This window comes from Apostichopus japonicus, chromosome 13, assembly GCF_037975245.1.
Source record: "Apostichopus japonicus isolate 1M-3 chromosome 13, ASM3797524v1, whole genome shotgun sequence".
Taxonomy (NCBI): Eukaryota; Metazoa; Echinodermata; class Holothuroidea; order Aspidochirotida; family Stichopodidae; genus Apostichopus; species Apostichopus japonicus.
The window spans coordinates 25,154,751-25,180,700 of NC_092573.1; the positions used below are offsets into that span (position 1 = coordinate 25,154,751).

At 37.6% G+C, this 25,950-nt stretch overlaps 2 protein-coding genes across 2 annotated transcripts in view; one reads left to right on the top strand and one right to left on the bottom strand.

Moving 5' to 3' along the window:
- Positions 1 to 2,937: 2,937 nt before the first annotated feature.
- Positions 2,938 to 12,641, top strand: LOC139978862 (uncharacterized). Its single transcript, XM_071989394.1, has 4 exons — positions 2,938 to 3,111; positions 3,688 to 3,779; positions 5,344 to 5,456; positions 7,774 to 12,641. Exons 2-4 carry the CDS (start codon positions 3,698 to 3,700, stop codon positions 8,002 to 8,004), a joined length of 426 nt encoding a protein of 141 aa, XP_071845495.1. The 5' UTR covers positions 2,938 to 3,111; positions 3,688 to 3,697; the 3' UTR covers positions 8,005 to 12,641.
- LOC139978861 (uncharacterized) overlaps positions 9,749 to 25,950 on the bottom strand; it is a 49,160-nt gene continuing 32,958 nt past the window's right edge. Inside the window, exons 17-18 of the mRNA XM_071989393.1 lie at positions 23,953 to 25,650; positions 9,749 to 13,992 (exon numbers count right to left, since the gene is read on the bottom strand). Coding sequence (XP_071845494.1) covers positions 13,949 to 13,992; positions 23,953 to 25,650 — 1,742 coding nt within the window. The 3' untranslated portion in view covers positions 9,749 to 13,948. The remainder of the gene's footprint in view (positions 13,993 to 23,952; positions 25,651 to 25,950) is intronic.

Consider the following 25,950-nt stretch of genomic DNA (forward strand, 5'->3'; position numbering starts at 1 on the left):
GGGTGCGATGTGTGCGTTTGACGGGCGTCGGTTACAATAAAACGGGGACGAGGGGTAGGGGAGGGGGGCGATTGATACAATGAACAGTCCTTGTTTGCATCAGTATAGCTACAAATCGGACACCCTGAAATAGTTTCACACTGTGCAACATACATATCAAATATGTGTATCCTATGGGCAATACGGAGGCCAATAGCAGCCGCATATAACCCCATACCATTCTGTACATTTTTCTGGTTACTAATTCCATATGTTCGCATTTATCGTTAGTTGATGAAAACCACCGAATCTTTACACTATAGTACATTAACAACGGCGTCTTTACTATTGGACGGCATATTGTTATTGGCGTATTGTTATCAATCAAAAATGTTGTTGTTATATAATTATGACACAAATATGAATGCTAACTAAAGGAATATCGGCCATTGATCTATAGGCTGGATCCGTCAGACAAATATAGAACCATTGAAGTCATATGCAGACATTAAAAGAAGCAATGCCTTCGGTCAGGTACTTTAACAGAGATTCTCCATATATGTCAGCTGTCTTGTTGTAGGCCAGAACTAAGTAAAGGAAGAATTAAACTTGCGTATACAGGGGGACCAACGTGCACGGGAATCGTCATCGCAAATCAGGGCAGAAAATCCAAGAACGGGAGCCCTTGTTGCTTCATGAGATCAGACAACACCCTTCCCCCTCTTCCTCATTGTTACTTATTTCTTACGAATATTCCATTTCGAAAGAAGGTATACGGCGTAAGGTTTCATCAGGGGAATTTGACCAAGTTGACCACCAGAAACAGTTTCTAACGACCGTCACGTGTTACTCGCGATCAGTCGGATGCACGCTAGAATGTTAAAATGTAGGTGGGAGGGGAAGGGGGGGGGGTGGGGCGACAAAGTGCTTCAGACATTCTTGTCTTTGTCTTCCCTCTTCCATCAAAAGTAGGAATCGAAACACTTGACAAATGCCGCAGGTGATAACGCGGAGATGAGAGACGGGACATGTGATCGAAATTTGAAAATAGTTGACTGAAATAAAGAAATTTGCTGTTCAATTGAGAACTCGTTTTCTATACGCTAACAATGCCACCCTAAGTTAGAGTACATATCTCTGTATATCCCATCTATGTATCGCTAACACAGAACACACATATAGCCTGCTGGCCTATGGATATCTATACCAGGAGATCGACGGGAAATGACCGGGTGAATCATTGTGCAGTAAGTAGGTCGAAAATGTTTTAGGAGATTAATGGCTATTTCCGAGCATTATTCCAGCTTCGGACTTCCATCTATTGGTTCGCCTTGACTGACGGTGAACCTGCAACGGTTAACAAGTTCATTATCATATATACTGAGAAAAAGAACCACATTATAACGTGACGGATTAGAACAGAGGATTAATGTAGAATTACTTGCGGGTGGTACATGGGGGCCTTTGTGCGTTTACATTATTCGGACGAGTAATTCATATTTGTTCCACAAACACAGTGACTTTATTTGTGAAATCTTTACTGATATGACACTCACAGTACCCTAGCTGGTCTAGAGTAAGATTGAACCCTGTATAATGGGGAGATCACTGAAGGACATCTCTGCACCCCTGTAATTCTCGACAGTTTCTATTTGTCGGTATGAATTCCACTGTCCGTCGTATCTTCTGTCACAATCTCATACCAAATTGAAAGGTAACGGTCACCTTAAGTTGCTGACACTGAGACCCACAGTGCTTTGGTTGCGCGAGAATAGAGTTAAAAAATTCCAACTCAGTGCGATAACAGATCTTAAATGCAGGTATCGAAGACTTTTAACTTGTCATACTTGCGCCAGGATTTTGTGGTAAGTCTTCCATGATTATATGAAAGAATTTAGCAATGCCGAGGTCATCTGCGCGACGTGTGGTATATAACAAATGATTTTCAGATAAAAGTCACGAAAATTCCATTTTCCTCGTATCAGTTATTCATCTTACACTGCCACCCTAATTTAGATGTCTCATTACGTATTTCTCTTTTTGACCTTTTCAGGGTTTTATCTGCCAGTCTCTATGTTATCCCTCCAGAGTATCACTGATTGTGTGGTCACGTTGTTAATGACATCCATAAAGGTCATGTTCTCATAGACGTTATCTAACCTAAGACGTGTTAGGCCCCCCGTCTAGACTTTATTGGTAAGTTTGTAGACAGAAGTTGAAAAAACTCTTTTGACTTCAGTATTTGTAATATTCAGAAAAAGTTATTTTCCCAAGAAAATTTATATGAGTTCAAAATTCAAAAGCAATTATTAATCTGTATGATCCTACTATATACTGAATTTAATTGCTGTAAGATACATGGATGGCATGGCTAAAAATTGGAGATGGCACTTGTGTGGCAATGTAGGATTTCTCCTGAGTATTTCCATCCGGGAATGTTCTAAACTATAGTTTATTTCATAGAAGGTTAGTTTCCAAACATAATATAGTCGGCCAAAGACAATATAAACCAGAGGAATTTTGTATCTGAATGTCGTAATAATATTTGATGATATATAGCATCCTAAGTGATTAGTGACTTGAAAAGATAGGAATTGGGATCTCTAACTTGATTTAAAGAAAAGTGCCTAATGGACGTTTTGACAGTATCAGTAACGTCTTAAAGTAACTGTTTCTTTTGGTCTGGAAATGGGAGTAGGCTACTATTCAGCTAGCAATAATGCTGTTATAGTATAAATCTAACAATTGTGGGAGGTTTTACACTGGTGTAAAAATTAGTTTAGAACATCCTGTCATGAAATACTCGACAACTTTGCTTTTACACTGTCACGTCTTGATTACGTTGGAGAAAAACAATCTAACCGTATCACAATCTCTAGATTTATAGCACAATTGGCGCACCATGCAGTGTTTTATCAAATAATCATTGGTAACAATGTAAAGCTCGTCGGATCGTACGTCTACGAACACAAGTTCCATCAAAAGACGATAGGCATGCAGAGGCGACTATCTGGGATGCGTTAGAACAGTGATACTTTTGAAAATGATTTCAACTTTTTGCCATGCTCTTTCTACGTTTTACCCATGTTTAAGGTATTCGGCATCACAATTCTAAATAGTGATGTAAGCAAGGTAAAATTTTAATTTATCAACAATATGCTTTTGGAAACGTAAAGTTATTTTGAGAACAAGAGCAATTCGCAGAATAACTTTGGTTAGGATAGTAGTATTACTGTGCCTAGGCTAGCCATACGTCCACCCATACTTTGTCAGATCTAAGTGAACGTTAGTGCAAGCCTAAATAGGCCTAAGCGAGACAAATTTCGCGAAATGAAAATAATCATCAGATTATAAAAACATATAAAGCTGTTAGTCACGTTCTCCTTGCTGAATTTTCTTTTTCTTTCGGAATTTTTCTAGTATCATTCATACTTTTCCATAGTGTTGTTGTTTTGTTGACCAAGAAGAGCAAACAGCCTTTTGCTTTACTATTCCTTTGCTTTACCTATCTCGCTTTTGTGGTGGAAGGCCTTGTCTGGGCCAGGGTAATTACTTGGGCTACACATGAGCCCTGTGTGATGTCTGCTATTCAGTGCCATCTTACAGTATCAAACATTTCATTGCAACCGAAACCCCTTCTTGATAAACCCAGTTTTGCAAAGATTGAAATTTTCACTCTGATGACCACCAAAATATTATCCTTAATAGATTGTCAACTATGTCTGGACTGAATGAGTGGATGTACACACTGTTGCTCTTAATGGCATTTGAGGCAGTTACAGTCACTACACAAGAGCAAGGTAAGCACCCAGCCTATAATGACATTTTGAGAACTTTTAAAAGACATGGTACAAGTTATATCCTATGAACAGCTGCAACTGTGTACTACCATATTTGGTCTTCAGTGGAGGATCATTACCACACAGCTGGTTTGTTAAATCACTGCTTAGTAACAATAAAACATTTTTAATACTGTAGAGTATAAAGTGTAACACAATTTAAAGTATGACGCTAGATATATATATATATATATGTATATATATATATATATATATATTTGAAATCGTAGTGAGTTGGAATATCTAGTACAGTGAAAACACTTCCAGCCTCCACCAGGATTCAAATCTGGGCCTCCCGCTTTATATGCGGACACCCTAACTATACATATATATATGTATAAATATATATATTGTATGATTAGAGAAATGGATTTATCACCTGTTGATAACATGGTTTTGTTTATCACCTGTTGATAACATGGTTTTCTTTAAAACCTGGTGCTGCTTATAGACTCTATATAGTCTGCATAGGTAACTACTTTCTGTGCTAAAATTAGCTGCAATGGTATGTTTGTACCTGACATTTCCAATTGTTCAAATCAATGTCAAATCAATACCACATGTTAGGTTCTTCAGTGGTATTCATTCTGTATTATAAAAAACAACCAATTAGTGAGCAAGTGGAACATTCCTGAAATGTCTCTGAAATTTATAGCACTGAAGTGTTTGCATCCAAAAATGATGGGATTAACATATTTAACAGAGACAATACAAAGACTTAAGGAAACCAATGGTGTAATCAAACAACAATTAAAGCAACATTTTAGGTTCAATAGACAATAAATAATCCTGGTTCACAGAGGCTAGTAGATGTAATTACTCCAACACATTGGATTAGGATGTGAACTTTGACCTATTCAAAAGCCATGGAATGTTTCTTTTAGATGATAGAGAGCTAAGTGGAGTTAGATGTTATACAGTAGGATGGAAGGAGCAGTGCACAATATCTGTTAAGTATAGCAGTCCCCTGGGCTTTGTATGTGGTGACAGGGGAAGTGGAGCGTTCTTGCCATGAAATGTTACATGATGAGCGCATGAATGGAGAGAAGAAATTACTATTAAAAAAAAAACATACTTCAATATCGTTGCTATTGTAGCAATGAATGAAAGGAATAGTGTGACTAGAAGAAGGTTCATTATGAACACTTTCGTTTTGTTGGAAAATGTCAAGTTAGTGCAAAATTTACTAACTTAACTGTGCAGTACTACTGCTCAATTTGAGTTGATAGTGGTGGGGTGGGGGAAGAAGCCATTAGAAGTGGAGGTTTCATTTCATTAGCTTACTTATACTTTGTAGTTTGTACCAACACTTTCTATGACTCGGGTGACGTTGTGCATGAAGGAAAGCACCAAACTTTGAAAACCATACAAGTCATACTGACCCTGGGCCTCCCCCTCCCTTGGGTCTCCCCTCCCTTGGTCACCCCCTCCCCTGGTATCAGGGTACCTGAAGCGCATCTTCTCTTTCCTTAATTCTTATTTGCATGTTTTCCAATAGTTTTAATCTTCCTTCTTGTTATTGTAGATAGTTTTTCCTGTATTGAGTGCCATGGCATTGTTGGAGAAGTCACGAACTGCGGTGAGGTTATTGAAATCGGCACATTGCATACAATGGTCAACTGTTCTGGATTTTGCATGGTGAGTGAACACTTCTCTCTGAAAATGTACTCCTTTCATATTGACTTAAATTATTATATATATATATATATATATATATATATATATAGATCTAGTATTTATATGTTTCCTGTATTAAAGATTGGTATCACTTTGGTATATATATATTTTTTGGGGGGGGGGGTGGGTTTATATCAGCAAAGTTGATTATGATATCATCACTGCTGTTCTGCCAGAACCTATGCCTCTACTTCAACATGCATTAAAGGGGAACTGAGCAAAAGGGCAAGCTACAAAGATTGATATGTTCCATTTTGGGTTCTTAGGAAATACCTAATTTCTTTTGTTCTCACAGTTTTCAGTTCAGATTAAGAAAATGGTAATCCATGAATCAATATGCTCATGAAAACCATTCCAATACCTCTGTGATGTGTTCAGTGCTACGTAAATTGTAACAAATATATAGGTCGATTGAAACTGATTGATTATGAGCAATATATTAAGGCAGTTCCGTCTGTCGTGAGAAACTCCTGATAGAGTGATGATAAAAGTCATTGAGCCTAAATTCTGACGATGTGTTTGTCTTTTTGGTTCAATGAACAGACTGTTTGTTTAACACTTGCCAGCATTCTAACCCCCAACAGAGGGTTATTTCTTCGTTTATTTCTACGACATTGGTGTACAAGAATTCAGATGATGACTGATCATCTGTACAGCTCAATAAACTTAGAAACACGAACGATCATATCATCGCAGTTCAAGAGGAACTGATCTCGGTTAATTCACACATTACATCAAATCACAATCTGCTATATTCATAACTAATTATTAAATATCGTGAGAAAGACTGATGACGGTACCATTCATATGTCGGATACCATCCTGAAAACCACAAAAGGTTAACAGAGGAAAGAAACAGACTGTTAACATATGTAGCATGCGCCTGCCAGTTTCTGTGACACTTGCCACGCACTAATGTAATCATCTTTTAGAATGTTGTGCGAAGACACCAGCCTTATTATGCATTAATCGCTATCTATGTCAGCTTAGGATTATTCTCTGGAGCCTCTTTCATTTAATGAATATTAAAAAGTCCTCACTAAAAAAGGAAAGAAAAAGTAATTTAAAAGTCTGGACAATAAGGTCAATTAAATGGAACATGTCCTGAATGTGACATTGTTTCATAATTGGGGGGGGGGGGTCATGACTACTTTGATTTCAGAAATTATCTGTTTCTTTTTGAACTGTCCCATATTTTTCTTGGTCTATAATAATACAAACTGGATCAAACCTATTCTGTCGACAAGTTAGGCAAATATGTAGAACATAATCATGCTCCTTTTGAATTCCTATCATGTGTTAACCATAAATTTTTAGCAGTTCACCCAAAAAATCTTCTAAAAAAAGTAATTTTAAAATCTGAAAATGAAATCATGAGAATGGTGATACACTGCAAACTGAATACATTTGTTCAAGTTATTCCGGAATTGACAATCATGTTGTATTAAAGTTGTAAGTGAAAAAAAGTCGACAGAAATAATATCGTTAAAGTAGCATTATTGGATCTGTATGATACACACACAAGCTTCTGTGATGAACAGACTAGTTAACGGAAAAATGCCTTTAATGTCAACGATCCAATGTTCTCTTGGCAGTATTCCTAAGTTTTGCTATTTCCTTCTGCTATCTCTAGAATGGGTCAGTACTTCCGTTGATTAAAAAACCACAATCAGTCGTCGCCCTGCTCAGGATGAATGATTGTATCTGCTGTTCAGTCAGGCAAACCGAGAGAATCATATTACCCAGCTGTAGACAAGTTCTTAATAATGCACCATAGGAATACCCATGCTGCCTCATAGCAACATGAAGCCAAGTGCGGCCAGTTCTGGATGCCAACAATGTCATCTAGTATATACAATCGCTATCATCGATGTTAAATATGAAATGGTCAGATTCTGTGAGTAAATGAGAAGGGTCGACCAACAACGCACTGCAAACAATTGCTGAGAAGTGTGATTTAAAGAATCGGTTACAGCTTACGGGTATAAGCATGTGGAAAGATCGAGTAAACTCAACAGTGAAGGGCAGGTCTGCAACTTGGGCGAAACTTCTTACCAAGTTGTATTTTATTTGCATAAATTTTCCACTCTAGAGGAAGACATGAGCTTAGCTAGTTATATGTTTCTATTCAGTATAGTTTAAAGACACAGTTTAAAGTATGGAGCTAAATGCATGAAGGATATAATAACGTTTGTTGAAAAAATGTTGACCAACAAATGCACCTGTGTGTTCTAGCAATGATTCATACAAATTCATCAATTTTTTTTTTTTTCTGTAGAAAAAGTTGCAGTATTACATGGATCAGAGGATTGGAGTTGAGAGGAACTGTACAGATGAATGCACTGAAGGTTGTATCATGAGTCTGGGTACGTCAACCTGTATGAGCTGTTGTCGGGGTGATGCCTGCAATGAGGCAACAGCATCCATCTACTCAACACATACCAGCTCCCTCGGTCTGTTTGTTGCCTACATGGCTCTGCTTCTGATGGCCTCAAAACTCTTCAGTTGATGATGTGTTCTTGTCACAGGCATAACTGAAAGTTTCAGAAAGGAATATACTGGACCATCGTGTGAGGATGAGAGGATAACCCAAATATCTTAAAGGTTGGAGGGGTGAGTGAGGTACACATCTTGTTGTTGTTGACTTTTAACAGCTACCTCAATTGAGTGCCATGTGGGGTGAATCTTGGAATGAATAGGTGAAAGATTTAGAAACTGATGATGTATTGAAAGTAAGGAATTGGTGCTGCTTTTTTGTTTGTTTTCTTGATCAGTGTCCAATTATTCATGGAATGTGCCATCATTGGCATCCTTATAGCTCCTGTACATACTGTGGGGTTTGCATGCTGTATTCAGCTTGATGAGTGTTATGTGTTCTGCACATACTGTGAGGTTTTCACCAAGGCTTATTCAGCTTGATGAGTGTAATCTCATCAGTGTTCTGCACATACTGTGGGGTTTACACCAAGGCTTATTCAGCTTCTTATCTCATTAGTGTTCTGCACATACTGTGGGGTTTTCACCAAGGCTTATTCTGCTTAATGAGTGTCATCTCATCAGTGTTCTACACATACTGTGGGGTTTGCATCCAGGCTAATTCAGCTTGATGAGTGTTATCTCATTAGTGTTCTGTACATACTGTGGGATTTGCATGCTGTATTCAGCTTGATGAGTGTTATGTGTCTTGCACATACTAGCTGTGGGGTTTGCACCCAGGCTAATTCAGCTTGATGGGTGTTATCTCATTAGTGTTCTGTACATACTGTGGGGTTTGCATCCAGGATTATTCAGCTTGACGAATGTTATGAACAGCACTTGTGATATCATACATTATTTGGTAAGCCATATTGACCTGTATGCACCAAGAATGCAGAAGATCAAACTAGTGTACAAAATCAAAATTAAAAAGATTTTCCCCACCTCAGGATTTAATTAGCTTATATAGCTGAAGCCATGTTAAAATGTTCAAGACAATATATTCAGTAAATGAAATATTTTTAGAATGACGATCAGCAGTTTTTATGAAACCTCATGTTTCTTAACATTCAGCTGTTCCTGACGACTGGTTGCTGTAGGGGATAAATTTGCTTCGATCTGGTGAGACGAGATAAATGCTTAATGTTTCTATAATTGGCTTTCATAATCATCATTCCATTTCATGCACATATGTGTGCTGGGTACCAGAAATTTCAGGGTTAGGAGGAAAATACAATAAGCCTGCTTTATCCACTAAACATATACACCTTCATTCTGTTAAATGTTGATCAGAATGATGACTTTGTAACAACAGTCATTACAGATCTGCAACACTGTGGGATTGTTTAAGACATCCTCAACTTGCGAGACTTGTTTCACATGGTTACGTCAAGACTTTGAGGCATCACATGTTTGATGCAACAATGTACAAGTTTTTGTAAGTGATGGTAATAAAATAATTGGTTTACATTTCTCAACAAGAGGTCCACTGATGGTGTGTGATGAGAGAAGAAAATAACATTCCTAAACTGAAAACGATTTGGTGACATAAAGGGTAACGATCTTTAGCAGCATTTAATACTAAGCAAGCATGTTAAATTGTTGATTTCAAGAAAATGAGGAAAAAGATGGATAAGAAACAAATAGAATCAACTGTTTTCTTGATATTTTCATGGGGTTGTGTTTCGTCTTTTTGCATAGACTCAAAGCGGGCATTTTTTTGTGAAAGCTTTAGTAGAAAGTTAAACAGAGGAGACTGAATGTACAAAGCTGCAACATTATATATTTCTAATCTTTATTTCAAACTGGATAAATGGATTATTCCATTAGTAAGGCACATACGCTGTAAATTTAGTAACAATATATGACAAAAACCATTAGCATATTTGAGAAGCATGCAGAAGAGAAACTTTCAATAATATACACCCTGTTAGATCATTCCATTCATTTCAGAAATTCACAGCATCTCATAATAATAATAATAATAAAAAACACTTGTATCTTTAATGTTCAGCAACAGCATGCTCCCAGCAATGCTTTCAAATGAAACCACTGTTCCATGCCTAAAACATATTTACAAACATATGGATTTTAAAATCCAAAAATGAGTTAAAACAATTATACAAACAACATTCATCAATGTAAATGAATTATGTCTTTAATTGGTTACAAGCTGTATAGAAAGTTGGTAGAAACAGTCCAAGTTTAGAGTAGTGGCATTTCAAATTCCCCAATTTAAAACCATTTATACTTAAAGCACTCTTTTACATTTGTTCTGGCATTTTTAACCAACCTATCAAGTATTCCTTAAAATGAGATCATACTTAAAGACAGCTTTCTCAATCCCCCCCCCCCCACCCCCTCTTCCACCATCCCCGTGCCAAAATAACTTTAAGTAGTAAACAAATGAATGATTTAAACTCATACATGCAAAATGTATACAACACCATTTTTACCATTTGACACTTTCCATGCATTTAGTCATGCTTGACTAGTTATCAGCCAATTAACTGTACTGTTCTGGGATTTGTGTACTTTACCAAACTTGCTAAGATGCTTTAACCGTTGAAGGTACATTGGGAAAGATTTGGTACAGTTAATTTTATAAATTGTATTGAAAACTGTTCAATGTTAAAATCCCCTAACAATTTAGGTTATTTGCTTCACAACTCAAATTTCATTTCTCAAATCATGATGATATTGTCAAAAATGCTGCCTAAAATGTTTGTTTTATAAACCTACTATTAGGAAAAGTGTCTGAGTGACAAAACCCATGATTACTGAATCAGACTCGTTAATTACCTGTTTAAAGATTTCATTTGGAGGATAACTTTAAAAGAATGTATGAATTTGTAAACATTTTGTTGTTGTTGAGAGTCCTACTCCATATGGTTTCCAAAGTCGTCTACCAAATGCAAAAAAAAGAAGGCATTTCAGATGTAGTGGGACGACTATAGCAATGCTGCTACAGCAGCTTCTTATCTCAAGTATATACATTCCAAAGTGTCTGCATAAATCACCCCTGCCCTGGTGGCATGCCACAATACCTACTCTTTGGCAAACTTGACTTAACTCTGAAAGACAAAAGGTGAGAAGGATATGACAATAATGGTGTCATTAATTGACAGAGAGGGAGAAACCAATGGGCTTTTATTGGTTGTGCACTGATGCCCTTGATAGCTGTCAAAACTGTAAAAGTTTGTCACCCATGATGATGTCAAATAACATCAAAGTGTCAACTCTCTGTCTGTACCATGTGGTAGCTACTTCATCAGTGTTCCTCACCTGTCTGGCATTGCACATATCTAGTCTGTACAGTCTACGGGCAATATCTCCAAGTTTGAGACACAAACGGGATCAATATTTTATCACGAGAAATGAAAACACTCGCACGGTATATTTCAGTTATGTCTAGAAACAGATAATAGGCAGTTCCTGTTTCTCATATCTGGTGCAAAGGGATACATCGGAAAGGATATCCACCAGTGAAAACGGGTTAAATTTGTACGCATTTGCTATAATTTCAATTATGTAGTATGGTATAATCCACACATGACAGTCACAAACGTCGCAACATGTAACCACAAGCGATTGAAAAACCATGGCAATTATTGAAATTAAATTCACCCTGGACTAGAAAATTGAGGATGCAAAATGCTTACACAACACCTGTTTCCGGATGGGAAGACAAAGGGGTCCATGACTCCTTCGATGTGTTACACTTTTCTGACTGGGCAAAAGTTCATTGACACAAACACAGGATACTTTCCAAGAAAGTCTACTCTGACATGAAGCCTAGTACCATAGCTTTCTTAGATCCAGCTACAATGGGTATTTAGGGTGAATGCTAAGAAAAGATACAACAACAAAAAAGATAGCGATGGCTCAAACTGTGATCTTCAAGCTGTTTACCTGTGACAGGGTTTACAGGCTATGTTGATGTAAAAGAGTTAGAGGAATAATGCTCAAGATAACCTTTAATCTATGTGTCACAAATAGAAGGATGTCCGCCTACTGCTGAATCGGAACATGTGGTCAATTTGTAATGAAATAGTTAACTGTGTTCACCCCAGCAATAAGGTACTACTCATTGAGGGGAAAGGGAAAAAAAATGGAAATTTTTAAGAAAACAAAGGTTATGACCAAGAAAGGAAAGGGTGTGTAGAATAGTCCTTGCCGGGTGAGATGTGAAATTATAACAATGTAGGGTAATGGATGGTGACACCATTACCAGCTGTTACATTAAACAAGCAAGCAGAAAAAAATCAGTATCAAAAGGCTAAACAAGATCGACAGGAAACCAATGGCGTTCACCTGTTCAACCTCCAAGATTCCTGGCCGATTCAGGTATTTTCTGCACAAATCAGCCTGGATATGGTAATTGGATCAGGGGGGTAATAAAATACCACTGCATGGTTCCAATCAGACATGAACCAGCATTGCGATCTCTATGACTGATAGATATATATATTACGAGCTGTCCAACTGATTCTATCTCACACCTGCATAACTCGCTGCCGACTACGATGACGACGAGGTTAATTATCAACCGATCTTTATTTGTTTCTCTTAGCCTTCTTGTTTTAAGAGGTGGTTGACACCTTATTCTGAGGAGTTGGCAATGTTTATTGCTTACACAATGTTGTCAAGAAAGTCTCTACAAACCCCCCCCCAAAATATGTGAAATATTTATCTAAGAGATCTTATCAAGGAAAAAGAAAACTAAACTTGCTACTTCAGCAAATAATTCTTGTTTTATGATTGAAGTTCTGAGAGTAGCTGAAAGGTCAGTGTAGTATCAATGTTAAATTAGCATGAGAAACACACACACACACACCTTAAATAACTGCATGCCTCGGAACAAATGATGAAATATCAAAGGTCTCGTTTTCTCATTTCATCGGCTAAATGAAAGAGGATCGCTTCACCGATTGAATGATCCACAATCCTACAGTGTCATGGGGTTCAGTGTTAGCATCACATGTTCCTGCTTGAGACGGCCTTCCAACATCAGAGTGTCTTAACGCTGCACTGAATTACTGACTGTGGTTGTGTGAGGGAGGATTTATATCCAAATACTTGCAAAATATATAAAAGAATTGTCTAAAGAGACAACAAGATGGACTCCTAAAAGCACCAAGAATCAAGGATGAAGACATCGCTACCTGTGGCTCACAAGATTCATATTTGTTTTCACCATTCCTCAAACCATCATACATATCTACATAGGTTCTGTTGTGATTTTTTTGGTTAAAAAAACAAGCCTACATTACCCCCTAAAAATGTGATGATACTGTAGGAAAATCCATCAACTTTCACCACCTGTCTCTTTGTTACAGACTTCATGGGGTGAACTTATTCATTTTTAAAAACACACAAAGTTTACTTTGCAGAAATTACCCCCATGGATAGACGATGCTCCTTCAGAAGGAAATGAAGAGAATATTCAGTCCTCTCCTTGACCTCTCATTATAGACATTATAATATCTTACTTTAAAAAGAGTCGTTTCAGTTCTTGCGAGCGAGCGGCGCTACTCCATTTGAAGCAGTTGGCATCAGATTAGTACACAAACTTCACAACAGAAAGTCTTTTCGGTTTTAAAGGTATTGCAAAAACAATCAGCAAATAGAAGAATTCGCCTCTTTTAAGTCTACTTTTTTTTCTTTTCCAAGTCATCTTTGAAAAGGAGAGAATGTTTTTGGAAAAAGCTGTTTGGATTTAATGAGTATAAGTAGACCATAAAGACGACATATAGGGTAATAGTTAATGAATATAGCGTTAACTCCTTCTTGGAATCTGTTTAAGACTAAGGTAAATGTTTGATCTAGCCTTTGTTTGTATGTTCTAGCCTACTCTAATACTAAAGCTGCTATTGAACAGGAATGTAAAACAAATAATGGTACAGTAGCTGCTTCAGGAACAGGGTGAGCTGTTGCTGTTAGCAACAGAGCTCTCAGGCTGGCTTCCAGACGAATAATTACTGGACTGGTGATGTTGGAACAAGAAGCGACTCATCCTCCTCTGTAAAGAATCAGAAGAAAACGATTTGACTACAAATACTGAGAAATGTTGTACAAGTGTTTAGCGAGAAAGTACAATAAATGGGAGAATTATTCTGAGAAGTCACAGACTAACAAATCTCTCAATGTGATGACAGTACACATAGCATTGTGCAGTACTCCACACATTACTGTTTACATCAACAGTGACCCTTAATGGCAGTACACATTAACTGGATTTAAAAACACATATATAGCAATTGTGTAGTACTCCACACATTACTGTTTACATCAACAGTGACCCTTGATAGCAGTACACATTAACTGGATTTACAACACATATAGCATTGTGCAGTACTCCACACATAACTGTTTACATCAACAGTGTCTCTTGAGGGCAGTACACATTAACTGGATTTACAACACATGTATAGCATTGTACAGTACTCCACACATTACTGTTTACATCAACAGTGACCTTTGATGGCAGTACACATTATCTGGATTTTACAACACATGTATAGCATTGTACAGTACTCCACACATTACTGTTTACATCAACAGTGACCCTTGATGGCAGCACACATTACCTGGATTTACAACACATATATAGCATTGTACAGTACTCCACACATTACTGTTTACATCAACAGTGACCCTTAATGGCAGTACACATTAACTGGATTTACAACACATATAGCATTGTGCAGTACTCCACACATAACTGTTTATATCAACAGTGTCTCTTGAGGGCAGTACACATTAACTGGATTTACAACACATATATAGCATTGTACAGTACTCCACACATTACTGTTTACATCAACAGTGACCGTTGATGGCAGTACACATTAACTGGATTTTACAACACATGTATAGCATTGTACAGTACTCCACACATTACTGTTTACATCAACAGTGACCCTTGATGGCAGCACACATTAACTGGATTTACAACACATATATAGCAATTGTGTAGTACTCCACACATTACTGTTTACATCAACAGTGACCTTTGATGGCAGTACACATTATCTGGATTTTACAATACATATATAGCATTGTAAAGTACTCCACACATTACTGTTTACATCAACAGTGACCCTCGATGGCAGTACACATTAACTGGATTTACAACACATGTATAGCAATTGTGTAGTACTCCACACATTACTGTTTACATCAACAGTGACCCTTGATGGCAGTACACATTAACTGGATTTACAACACATATATAGCATTGTACAGTACTCCACACATTACTGTTTACTGTACATCAACAGTGTCTCTTGAGGCTAATATGCATACATATTTATCAAAGTGTAGTTAAAGGAGGAGGGGTGGGGAGGGGGTAGAACTTGTCAGTCCTTTCAAAATAAGGTTTTACGTCCACTTTACTATTTTACAGTGTCATCTAAAATGTATCATCAGTATTGCATTGTAAAAATGCTATGCAACTTTGTTACATATGTTCATATATGTGTCTGTTTTATGAACCATAGTAATTTATCCCAGTCAAACCTCGTAGCCTTCGAAACTGCTTCGCAAACATTGAAAACTAAATAATTCCCAATTATTCCCTGGAGTATGAAAACTCCACCTTGATATACACAATACCTTAAATTACTACACAACATGACATATAACCCCAAATTTATCAAGCTATTAAAGATATCCCCACATTTATTAAATTCATGAATCCCCACCCCCAGCCCCTCCCCATATATCAAGATACAACTTTGCATAATTTAAATGATAGTGTGCATTCAGCTAAGAACTAAGAGCAACCAGTATTTAGACATGTTCTCAGATTGTTAATTCTCCAATCTGAAAATTCATGAAGAAACTGGGACATCCATCCAGGAAGCTTTGAACAGCATAATCTTTGAAAACAAACACATGCTTCTTGGTGCTGATAGAATTCCCTTACACTTCAAGATTAACAGTCACACATGGACTGATACATAAAATGAAATTCACAGCTGTCTGTAACAAGTTAACAACCATGTGACAAAAATGTTAAGAATGAAATAATGGAAGCAACAAGATACATCAGAATCCATCGTAAACAAGGCAATAAAAGTACGACAATTAAACAGTGCCCTAACCGGGGAGGTAACCCTTGAGGGGAAAGCGGGGAGATTTAGCTACTATTTTAGGCAAAAGACCCCATACAATGGAATGCTTGGGACTCTAGTAGTCTGAGCTTATTGTAAATGTTTCAAATTGACTGGAAAACAAACATCGTGCACCTGTATGGAGACACTAAAATGCTCTACTTTAAAAATACGTATCACAGTATGTGGTGTTGGCAGTTACTGTAGACTGACCTCTGTGATTCCTTTTGTCACAAGACAACTGAAACTTGGACAAGCATATGTACTGTACATCTGGTTTTACCAGAACATTCTTGAAGAAGGATTCAGAGTTTGAAGTCTCAAACACTTTGCTTTATACTATTTTCCGGGAAGTTCTGTCATACATTCACTATTCTGTCAATAAATACTACTATGTCCAGTTTCTCATGCACATATATATTCAGGAAATTAGGTAGTAATTGTCTGAAGAAACATGATTAACAGGGTTTTTTTCTGGCTGCCTTTTCATATTTAAATTTTCACCCAATGTCCAGTAGCCTACTTCATAATTCATGAGCGTTTCAAAAACAGCCAATGAGCAGGAAGCAAGTGTACTGCATGTGTAATCAACCTCTGTAGTATAGAACCACACATACTATACATGGAAAACAATCACAGTATATGTATGCAGCACACTTCATGCACAGACGACATTGCATATTATCTTTATTTTTATCTGTTTAGGACCAGTTTATTGCTTTATAGGTGCCTTTTAAAGTTTAATTGTTTTCAAAATTGAATTTTGATCCTTTCGTTTTTGATCCGTTAGACTGTCGTATAGGTTTTTCAATTTTTCATTTTAGGTTTAAATTCCTATTAGTTTCGATTCTTATAGTTTGACCATTTTCAAGAGTTTTGATTCATATTCCTTCAATCAGCTGCAATTCTTATTTTTCTTAATAGTTTGAATTCTTATTATCCTATTAAATTAATATGTGCAATTCATAGTATGGTATCCTTTTTGTGTATTTTCATGTATACTTTTTGTATTATTCTTATTCCATCTTATCATTGTATTGTCTTATTGCGAGCATTTAATTGCCCATTTTTGGTGCTTAATAAAGTTTATTTGAATTGAATTTGAATTGCCCACCCCAAAATGCGAGAGCAAAGTTAGAAGTCTGACATTCAAAGAGTGAGAATCGGAGAGGAAATTTTCAGATAATATTCGTTAAAGTTGGCCTGAGGTGCTAGCTCCGACATACAGGTGGCCAAATTATCTCTTGTCAAGTTAGTAGTTAGGGTTAGGTTACATTTGTGTCCGACCCTCTGACCTCAGTTGTGAATATTCATTGATTATTAACAGCGAAGCTATAATGAGTTTGCAAGATTTGAAAAAATTATGCCCTTATCATGCGTTTTTCATGACTTCAATGGAAGTCAGTCATATTAACGACTTGATCAGGCATTAACGGTAATGTGTGATTGATTCATGGCAATTTTGTCAGGGCTTACAAAATAAACACTGGTTCCTCCCAACTTCAACAAATTTAATGTTTTTTAATTCTTTCTAAGAATTGTTGTCGTTTGATCTAGGCCCAGCAAGGTGTTCCATCTGTAGGAACATCCATCTTGTTACTTTTTGGGGGGGAGGGGGACATTGTGTTGTTAATAAAAATGACCTCTACCCAGGGGGAACAACTTGCCAAAGAATTTATTAACTAAAATACCCAACATAAAAACACACAGTGCTTGGAAAATTTTTAATTTGTAACTTTTCAGAAACATTTAGACTTGGTTGCATCTCAGTAACTATTTGATCTAGTTATATACAAAAAAATGTTTTATGAAAGAAGTGATCATCAGATTTTTGGCATTTAGATCAAATGATCCAAGGTGTGGATCGAACTTAAAGCTTAACTGTCAGTCCAAGTTCCACACTCATCACAGCTTCCAGTGGAATTAAAGTCAGCATGATTTTCACAAGCCCGGCCTGTAGTGCCCAACACTATCTTCTCTTAAACTTTATAAATCAATATGAATGCTATGCGACATGGTAAATATTTTTGCAGAAAAACTGTCAGGTAAACACTGGCACGCAGAGAGTCACGTAAACAAATGTTTTTTTTTTAAAGGTTTGTACATAATTTCACCTTTTCTTTCCGATTTGACTTGGGAATTTCATGTAAAGTTCATTTCCACATGATTTTAGGAATGCTTAGAAATATGTGTCTTTGTGGAATCTTGCATTACTTGAGAGCTGGGGATGAAATGTTTAAGATATGGGTGGCATGACCCTTAAAATCACAATACTCTAGAAGTGATGTAAACACAAATTTAAATTCAAAACTTGAAAAACAGTGATAAATCATGGAGAGATGTTGCTATGAATCCTCTATCCAGCAATGCTCATATCCAAGTCACAAAGCTTGTACACAAGTTTCACAGTCAAACAGAATGATATGCAGTCATTTTCTACGGCTCAGAAAGGCAACAAACAGACACCCAGCTATTGAGGTAGCCTGCTGGGCATAACATACTGTACATAATACCAACAATGAAACGAGATATGATATACACCGCACTGGGAGAGAGAGAGATATATGTATGTATACAGGATTTATAGACACTTAAGCTAATGAGGTCTCAGAAATAACATACCATGGTGAAACACTAGACTGATAAACATAAATGTTCAAGTAGCTTCCGCAGCACAATTCAATCCAAGTTGGTAAGCCGGTGTGTGTATACAAAACTGGTTAAAGTGATAGTGCTAATTTGCCAATGAATGTTAGGTATCTTAATGCACTCAGGAAAGTTAATTTAACCAGTAACCTCTATAACACACTTGTTTCTGATTATGACCACCTCATACATGAGAGGAAACGAGTGTGACGATTGACAGCGTGAGTAAAAGATACGAGCCTCTAAAAGTAATAAGCACCAACAATATGTCCCAAAGAGAATTGAGAGTACCATGTAATGTACAATGTAATGTACTTAAGCATGTATGTATAGTACATACAGTGTAATTAGTAAGCATGTATGCATAGTACATACAATGTAATGTAATAAGCATGTATGCATAGTACATGCAATGTAATAATCATGTATGCATAGTACATACAATATAATGTAATAAACATGTATGTATGGTACATACAGTGTAATGTAGTAAGCATACAGTATATGCATAGTACATACAATGTAATATAGTAAGTGTGTATGCATAGTACATAAAATGTTATGTAATAAGCATGTATGCATAGTACATTCCATGTCATGTAGTTATCATGTATGCATAGTACATACAATGTAATGTACTTAAGCATGTATGCATTGTACGTACAATAAAATGTAGTAAGCATGTATGTATAGTACATACAGTGTAATGTGGTAAGCATGTTAATAGTACATGCAATGTAATGTAATAAGCATGTATGGATAGTGCATGCAGTGTAATGTAATAAGCATGTATGCATAGAACATACAATGTAATGTAATAAGCATGTATGTATAGTACATACAGTGTAATGTAGTAATCATGTATGAATAGTACATACAGTGTAATGCAGTAATCATGTATGCATAGTACATACAATGTAATGTAGTAATCATGTATGCATTGTACGTACAGTGTAATGCAGTAATCATGTATGCATTGTACGTACAGTGTAATGTAGTAATAATGTATGCATAGTACATACAATGTAATGTAGTGTATGTATAGTACATACAGTGTAATGTAGTAAGCATGTATGTACAGTTTAGTACATACAGTGTAATTTAGTAAGCATGTATGCATGCTTAGTACATGTCAGTGACCATTATGTCAGTGCACTCTGCTGAGCACTGTTGGTTCATGTTCTTATGACAACTGCTGGTGTACAGATCCTTGCTTCATTACATTTAACATAGTGTTGTTCAATGTACTACATACATAGCTATTACTATTTACTATCATTCTTTTTATTTAATTGGCACATATTATTTTAATTATATATAGTTAATGTAAAGAACTACGGGTAACTGTTTTGAGACAATTTGTTGGTTATTTTCCTGTATACGTTTTATGAGATTAAAATATTCTGAGAAGAAAAGTGATGTTTATTCAGTGTTTTGTATGAATGAACTGGGCTAATCAACTGTCTACTGTACGTTCATCGCAGGAAAATGCACTCTCAGGGGTACAGTATAACGGTAATATTGCTGGATGCCCTGTTCGTGTTTTATCCTACGATAAACACACGGTAGATAGTTGATTTTAATAATAATCCTATGAATACAGTATTTATAAAGCGCAACACTATAATTATGCAACTGAAACAGTAAATAACTGAAACAGTGAATAATAACAACAACTTAAAACAAAATTCAAAGACTGTCGGATATTACGTTATAAATACTGTCCCATTTATCAGTCGTGTTTCACAATTACAGTGTTTTAATTAGTTATTCTCATCATGCATGATTCTTCGTACACTCAATGTTCATTAAATGCCATATTTGTGACCTTTCCTTCTGAAGTATATAAGATAGATCTAGAAATGACAAGTGTTATCACGAAAGGAAAACCAAGAAAGATAGTACAACAAAATTGAACACTATAGTAGAATAACAACAACTGGAATCTGCCTGAAGTAATGTGACATTACAACTACTGTCGAAATTGTTATTCAAGCTATAAAATACATACGTATTATCCTGCAGTAATTACATGATGAGAGAAGACAATTTTAGACTACTTTTCATGAGTTTATAGCCAATTTCCTGTCTTTCTTGTTTAATTAAACATGTACTATAGCTGAAGCTTTCATTAAAACATCTGTCAATGCTCATTTTGTATGAGGTTACCCAAAGTTTTTCAGATAATAATATTCCCGGTGATCACCATGTACAACTTGAGTATTATTTACAGAGGGTGGTAGTCCTAGCAACAATACTGCTAATGATAATTAATAGTTCAGTATGTTCATTAATTATGACACAAGTTACAAAAGCAACCACTGCAGGATGCAAACAGGAACATCGTTTAGATAAGAACTTAAAGAGTTTAGTGAGAGAAAAAACACACACACAAAGTTGTAAAGAGGCAAGAGGATGGGGGATTATACATAACTGAGTCTAATGGATAATCAACACATTACCTTTACCGGTTTCATAAATGTCTCACAATTTCTCTCTTCAAACACACAGTTCACTGTGTAATATGTCTGGCACTGTCTCCAACCAAACCCACTGTTCACACCCTTTTGTCTGGCATTGTCTCCTGCTAAACCCACTGTTAACACCCTTATGTCTGACAATGTCTCCCACCAAACCCACTGTAAACACCCTTATGTCTGGCAATGTCTCCCACCAAACCCACTGTTAACACCCTTTCATGTCTGGCAATGTCTCCCACCAAACCCACTGTTCACACCCTTTTGTCTGGCATTGTCTCCTGCTAAACCCACTGTTCACACCCTTATTTCTGACAATGTCTCCCACCAAACCCAATGTTAACTCCCTAATATATCTAGTAATGTCTCCTACCAAACCCACTGTTAACAACCTTATGTCTGACAATGTCTCCCACCAAACCCACTGTTCACACCCTTATATGTCTGGCAATGTCTCCCACCAAACCCACTGTTAACATCCTTTCATGTCAGGTCATGTCTCCCACCAAACCCACTGTTCACACCCTTTTGTCTGGCATTGTCTCCTGCTAAACCCACTGTTAACACCCTTATTTCTGACATGTCTCCCACCAAACCCACTGTTAACACCCTTATGTCTGACAATGTTTCCCCCCAAACCCACTGGTAACACCCTTATAAATCTAGTAATGTCTCCTACCAAACCCACTGCAGCACCCTTATGTCTGGCAATGTCTCCCACCAAACCCACTGGGAACATCCTTATCTGTCTGGCAATGTCTCCCACCAAACCCACTGTTAACACCCTTATGTCTGACAATTACTACCACCAAACCCACTGTAAACACCCTTATGTCTGGCAATGTCTCCCACAAAACCCACTGTTCACACCCGTATGTCTGGCATTGTCTCCCACCAAACCCACTGTTAACACCCTTTCATGTCTGGCAATGTCTCCCACCAAACCCACTGTTCAAACCCTTTTGTCTGGCATTGTCTCCTGCTAAACCCATTATTAACACCCTTATTTCTGACAATGTATTCCACCAAACCCACTGTTAACACCCTTATGTCTGACAATGTTTCCCACCAACCCCACTGGTAACACCCTTATATATCTAGTAATGTCTCCTACCAAACCCACTGTTAACACCCTTATGTCTGGCAATGTCTCCCACCAAACCCACTGTTAACACCCTTACATATCTGGCAATGTCTGGCAACTGTTAACACCCTTATGTCTGGTATTGTGAAAGAAGAGAGAAACTGTGACATAGCTAGCAAATTTCATTTGTCTGAATTGAATCACGTATTTGAGGCATAAAAACTAAACCTGGTGATAGACTGACATATAATAATACATTCCAATCTCATGACAAAGCAGGGCTACCAGTGGACTAAATACTGTAGCAATCATAACCCAAGTCTGTGGATAAATTTGAGACAATTACCTGCAGACCTGAACAATGAATGACTCAAGTTTACAGAAGGAGGAGAATGTTAATTGTTTGACATGACACTTCCTGTCAGTGTAATGAGAACACGTTATCGGTCGAGTCTTTATCCGTGCTACTACCAGCGTCACATTATCACGCAGTGTCGTTCATCGACCGGGACGGTGATGACATTTGCCAAAAGAAAAGGTCGCTTGCACGGTCTCTAAGACCTAAAGTTTTTAATCATCCTCAGAAGGAAAGAAAAGATGAAAGCTCTCTTCGCGATCATCTGATCTGGACCACTGCAATGTGCAAGGGACTTGTATGACACAGACAGAGAGAGAGACGAATCCAAACTGCACTTAAGTGAATCCATAATTTAACCAACTTCATACATGCACGAAGTCATGTGCAGGGTTTATAGCACAATAAACTTTAATACTGACTTAAGTGAATGAAGTCCAATAGTGACATCTCAGCGATGGAACAAGCTCATGATCCTAAAGTAAGAAATGTATTGTTTTTGTGTGATCACATTTTAACATTTAACATACTACCCTGACTATCTATCTAGTATCGTTAATTTGTGTACAGTGCAGCACTTTACTTCTATCCTTAGGCTACATGCTTCTCTTCTTTCATAAAATTTGGAGAAACTGTTGCAAAATTTGGTTGATCTAAATTTAGAAATTTGGATCTGTCAAAGAAAAAACAGCCCAAAGGCAAGACCTCAAAATGTGATATTTATTTAAACTTCATAACTGAAGAGGCTAGTGATGTAAGAAAGCTACCAGTGATGGATGGAATCCTTCTCCAAACACCTGTTGGTTTAACCTGTACATGTATAGTGCAACCCTCAGAGTATAGTTTATATATATACTAAAATCTGGTGAGCTTTTAAAATGATTTTGATTCTATTTCCAGTTGTCCCTGGATAACTGAATATCACATAAAAACAGTTTTGTGTCTCAGAGGCAGCAAGACCCTTTGGTAGACGAATAAAAACAAGAAGAGCAATGTTTGGTCCTCTAAAGCGATTTCTGACAAGCCTGTAGTAAACACTAACCTATTTAGCATTGTAACCAAGGGACAGAAAATAATATTAAAAAACTGTCTGAAAGAGGAAGTTTTCAGGTGCATTGATTGGACAGGAAGTTTAAATCAGTAGAAGCAATGAATCAAGGATCTGCCCACCAGCTACATTTAACATTAATATGTGAGAAACAGCTAAAAAAGAACTGCTAATTTTTGCTTTAGCCCACAGTCATACAATATTCATGCAATCTCTAATTATTCCAACCCACTAGTAGTAAATGAAGACTCTTACCTAAGAGGTTAAATTCAGCTGTGTCCGTGTTATACAGATGTCCAGGTGAGCCATTGATGCCCAGTGACCCAGAAGTCATCCTAATTGAAGCCATCCTTTGGGAGAGAGAGAGTTCCTGCCGGTCCTGATCCCTTCTAATGACCGGTGTATCATCCACTCCTGTCGTCCTTGGTCGTGTCTTTATGGGTAACTCGGGGGTCATGTCGGGAGTGGGTAATCTCCGATTGCTGACCCTACTCACTCTCGTTATCTGTGGAGTTTTGGACGGCGATAGCGCAGGGGAGATGTGTTCCAACAGATCCTCGATCGGTCGGTTCATTGCGAAGGAGACGTCCCCGCTGTCGGGTGATTCCAGGTCAATGCTGAAGGCATCGTCGATGTAACCCGTGTGATTTACGGGTGGCTTAGGAGAAGAAATGAGATACTCCTCCCCCAGACTACCACCCTCCATGCTGAACAGGTTTGTCGTCGTCGGAGGACCGTTTGGATCACCTGGTGAGGTAAGCCATTCCTCCCCTATGGTCGGCATGGTCTCATCTGAGATGGACTCGGTCTGTCTCGCCATCGATTCGCTTCCATTCTTATCATTGTTCCTCTCGTCTGCCGGTTCCAAGAATGACACACTTTTCTGCGAACTTCCACTTTTACTTCTACTTTTGTTTTGGGGCCAATCAAGGCCGTCTTCTACAGAATTATCGTCCTTCAGGGACGATGTTAAATCGAGCCTCCTCGCCTCTGGAATCGATCCTGATTGGGAATGAGTATTACCTGACCCTGGAGATGGATTTCTCTCTAACGAGAGAGCACACTGTGAAGATGGAAACACATTACTAGAGGAGAGAGGGCTCCCATCCGCTGATTCTAGTTTCCGTCTCAATCTAGCCGGCAATTGCGGAGTCCTTGTCTGAAAGATGTCTGACAATTCTTCGTCTAAGTGCCACGACGAAGTGTCTTCCTTTTCACTTGTTTCCTTCAAATGGATATCAATTTCTGGGGATTCTAAAAGGTTGCCACGAGAGGGAGAGGGCAACTCATACGGATTTCTAAGCGTGGAAGCGTTCTCCAAGGAAGGAGAAAATTCCCCTGCTCTAGCCTCTGCTCCTGAGGAGTCATTCCTATTTGACTGCTGTGATTCTGATAATTCCATGAAACCTTCCACCTCCTCAGTTTCGTTCTGAGACTTCTCTGTCTCCACGAACTCTAATAAATCCTCTACAACAATTGCACCCTCGAGATCTTCCTTGGTCAAAGATGAGGCATCATCATCATCATTAATATCATCATCAAGTCCACCCAGAGTTGGACGAGCGGGAGACCTGGCAGAATTCACTGAGGATGACGACGCCCTTTGGAGAGTGACGTTCCAAGAAGCAAAGTCTGGATTTAATTCCGAGTGGTAGCTTGCCTTTTTGTCTGAAATGATGCCAGATGGTGGTGGACTGTCGTTATTGTCTAAATCTATTAACAATCCTGTTTCAACCACAGGGGCTTCATGGTTTATAGCCAGCTGCATACTTTGTGAAAATTCTGCTCCATTTTGGGAAGTAGCTGCAGATAACGTGCTACCATCAATTGAGGAATCACTTGAGGCTTCCACATGCTCAAGTTGATGATTTGGTCCGTTATCCAATGAGAAGTCTTCCAGCTTCTCTAGAGGGGAGTGTCGTATCTTATCCCGCGATGCAAATGCGTCTAGATCTGCAAACAGACAGAGAGTGAGAAGAAAGTGTCGTTAATAAATGTCCTTAATAAATAATATGTGTGAATATATTTACACTGCTGAGAGAAAATTTGTCATTGCTTTCTTGACCTTTGACTGGTTATCGTTGACCAGGGTAATATTGCGATGCACCTTAGCACCGTTATTAGTGGATTTGAGTGCGCTTTATAAATCCTCAATATTATTATTAATTTATTATCATTACGTACTTACAGCAAAACTACTACGCATTACACAAAATAAAATTGCAACTGATTACTTTACGACAGCCTCAATGC

Coding starts and splice junctions, on each gene's coding strand:
- LOC139978862 (XM_071989394.1), top strand. CDS start 3,698: ATGTCTGGACTGAATGAGTGGATGTACACACTGTTGCTCTTAATGGCA. Junction 3,780..5,343: donor AGTCACTACACAAGAGCAAG/GTAAGCACCCAG, acceptor TTGTTATTGTAG/ATAGTTTTTCCTGTATTGAG. Junction 5,457..7,773: donor ACTGTTCTGGATTTTGCATG/GTGAGTGAACAC, acceptor TTTTTTCTGTAG/AAAAAGTTGCAGTATTACAT.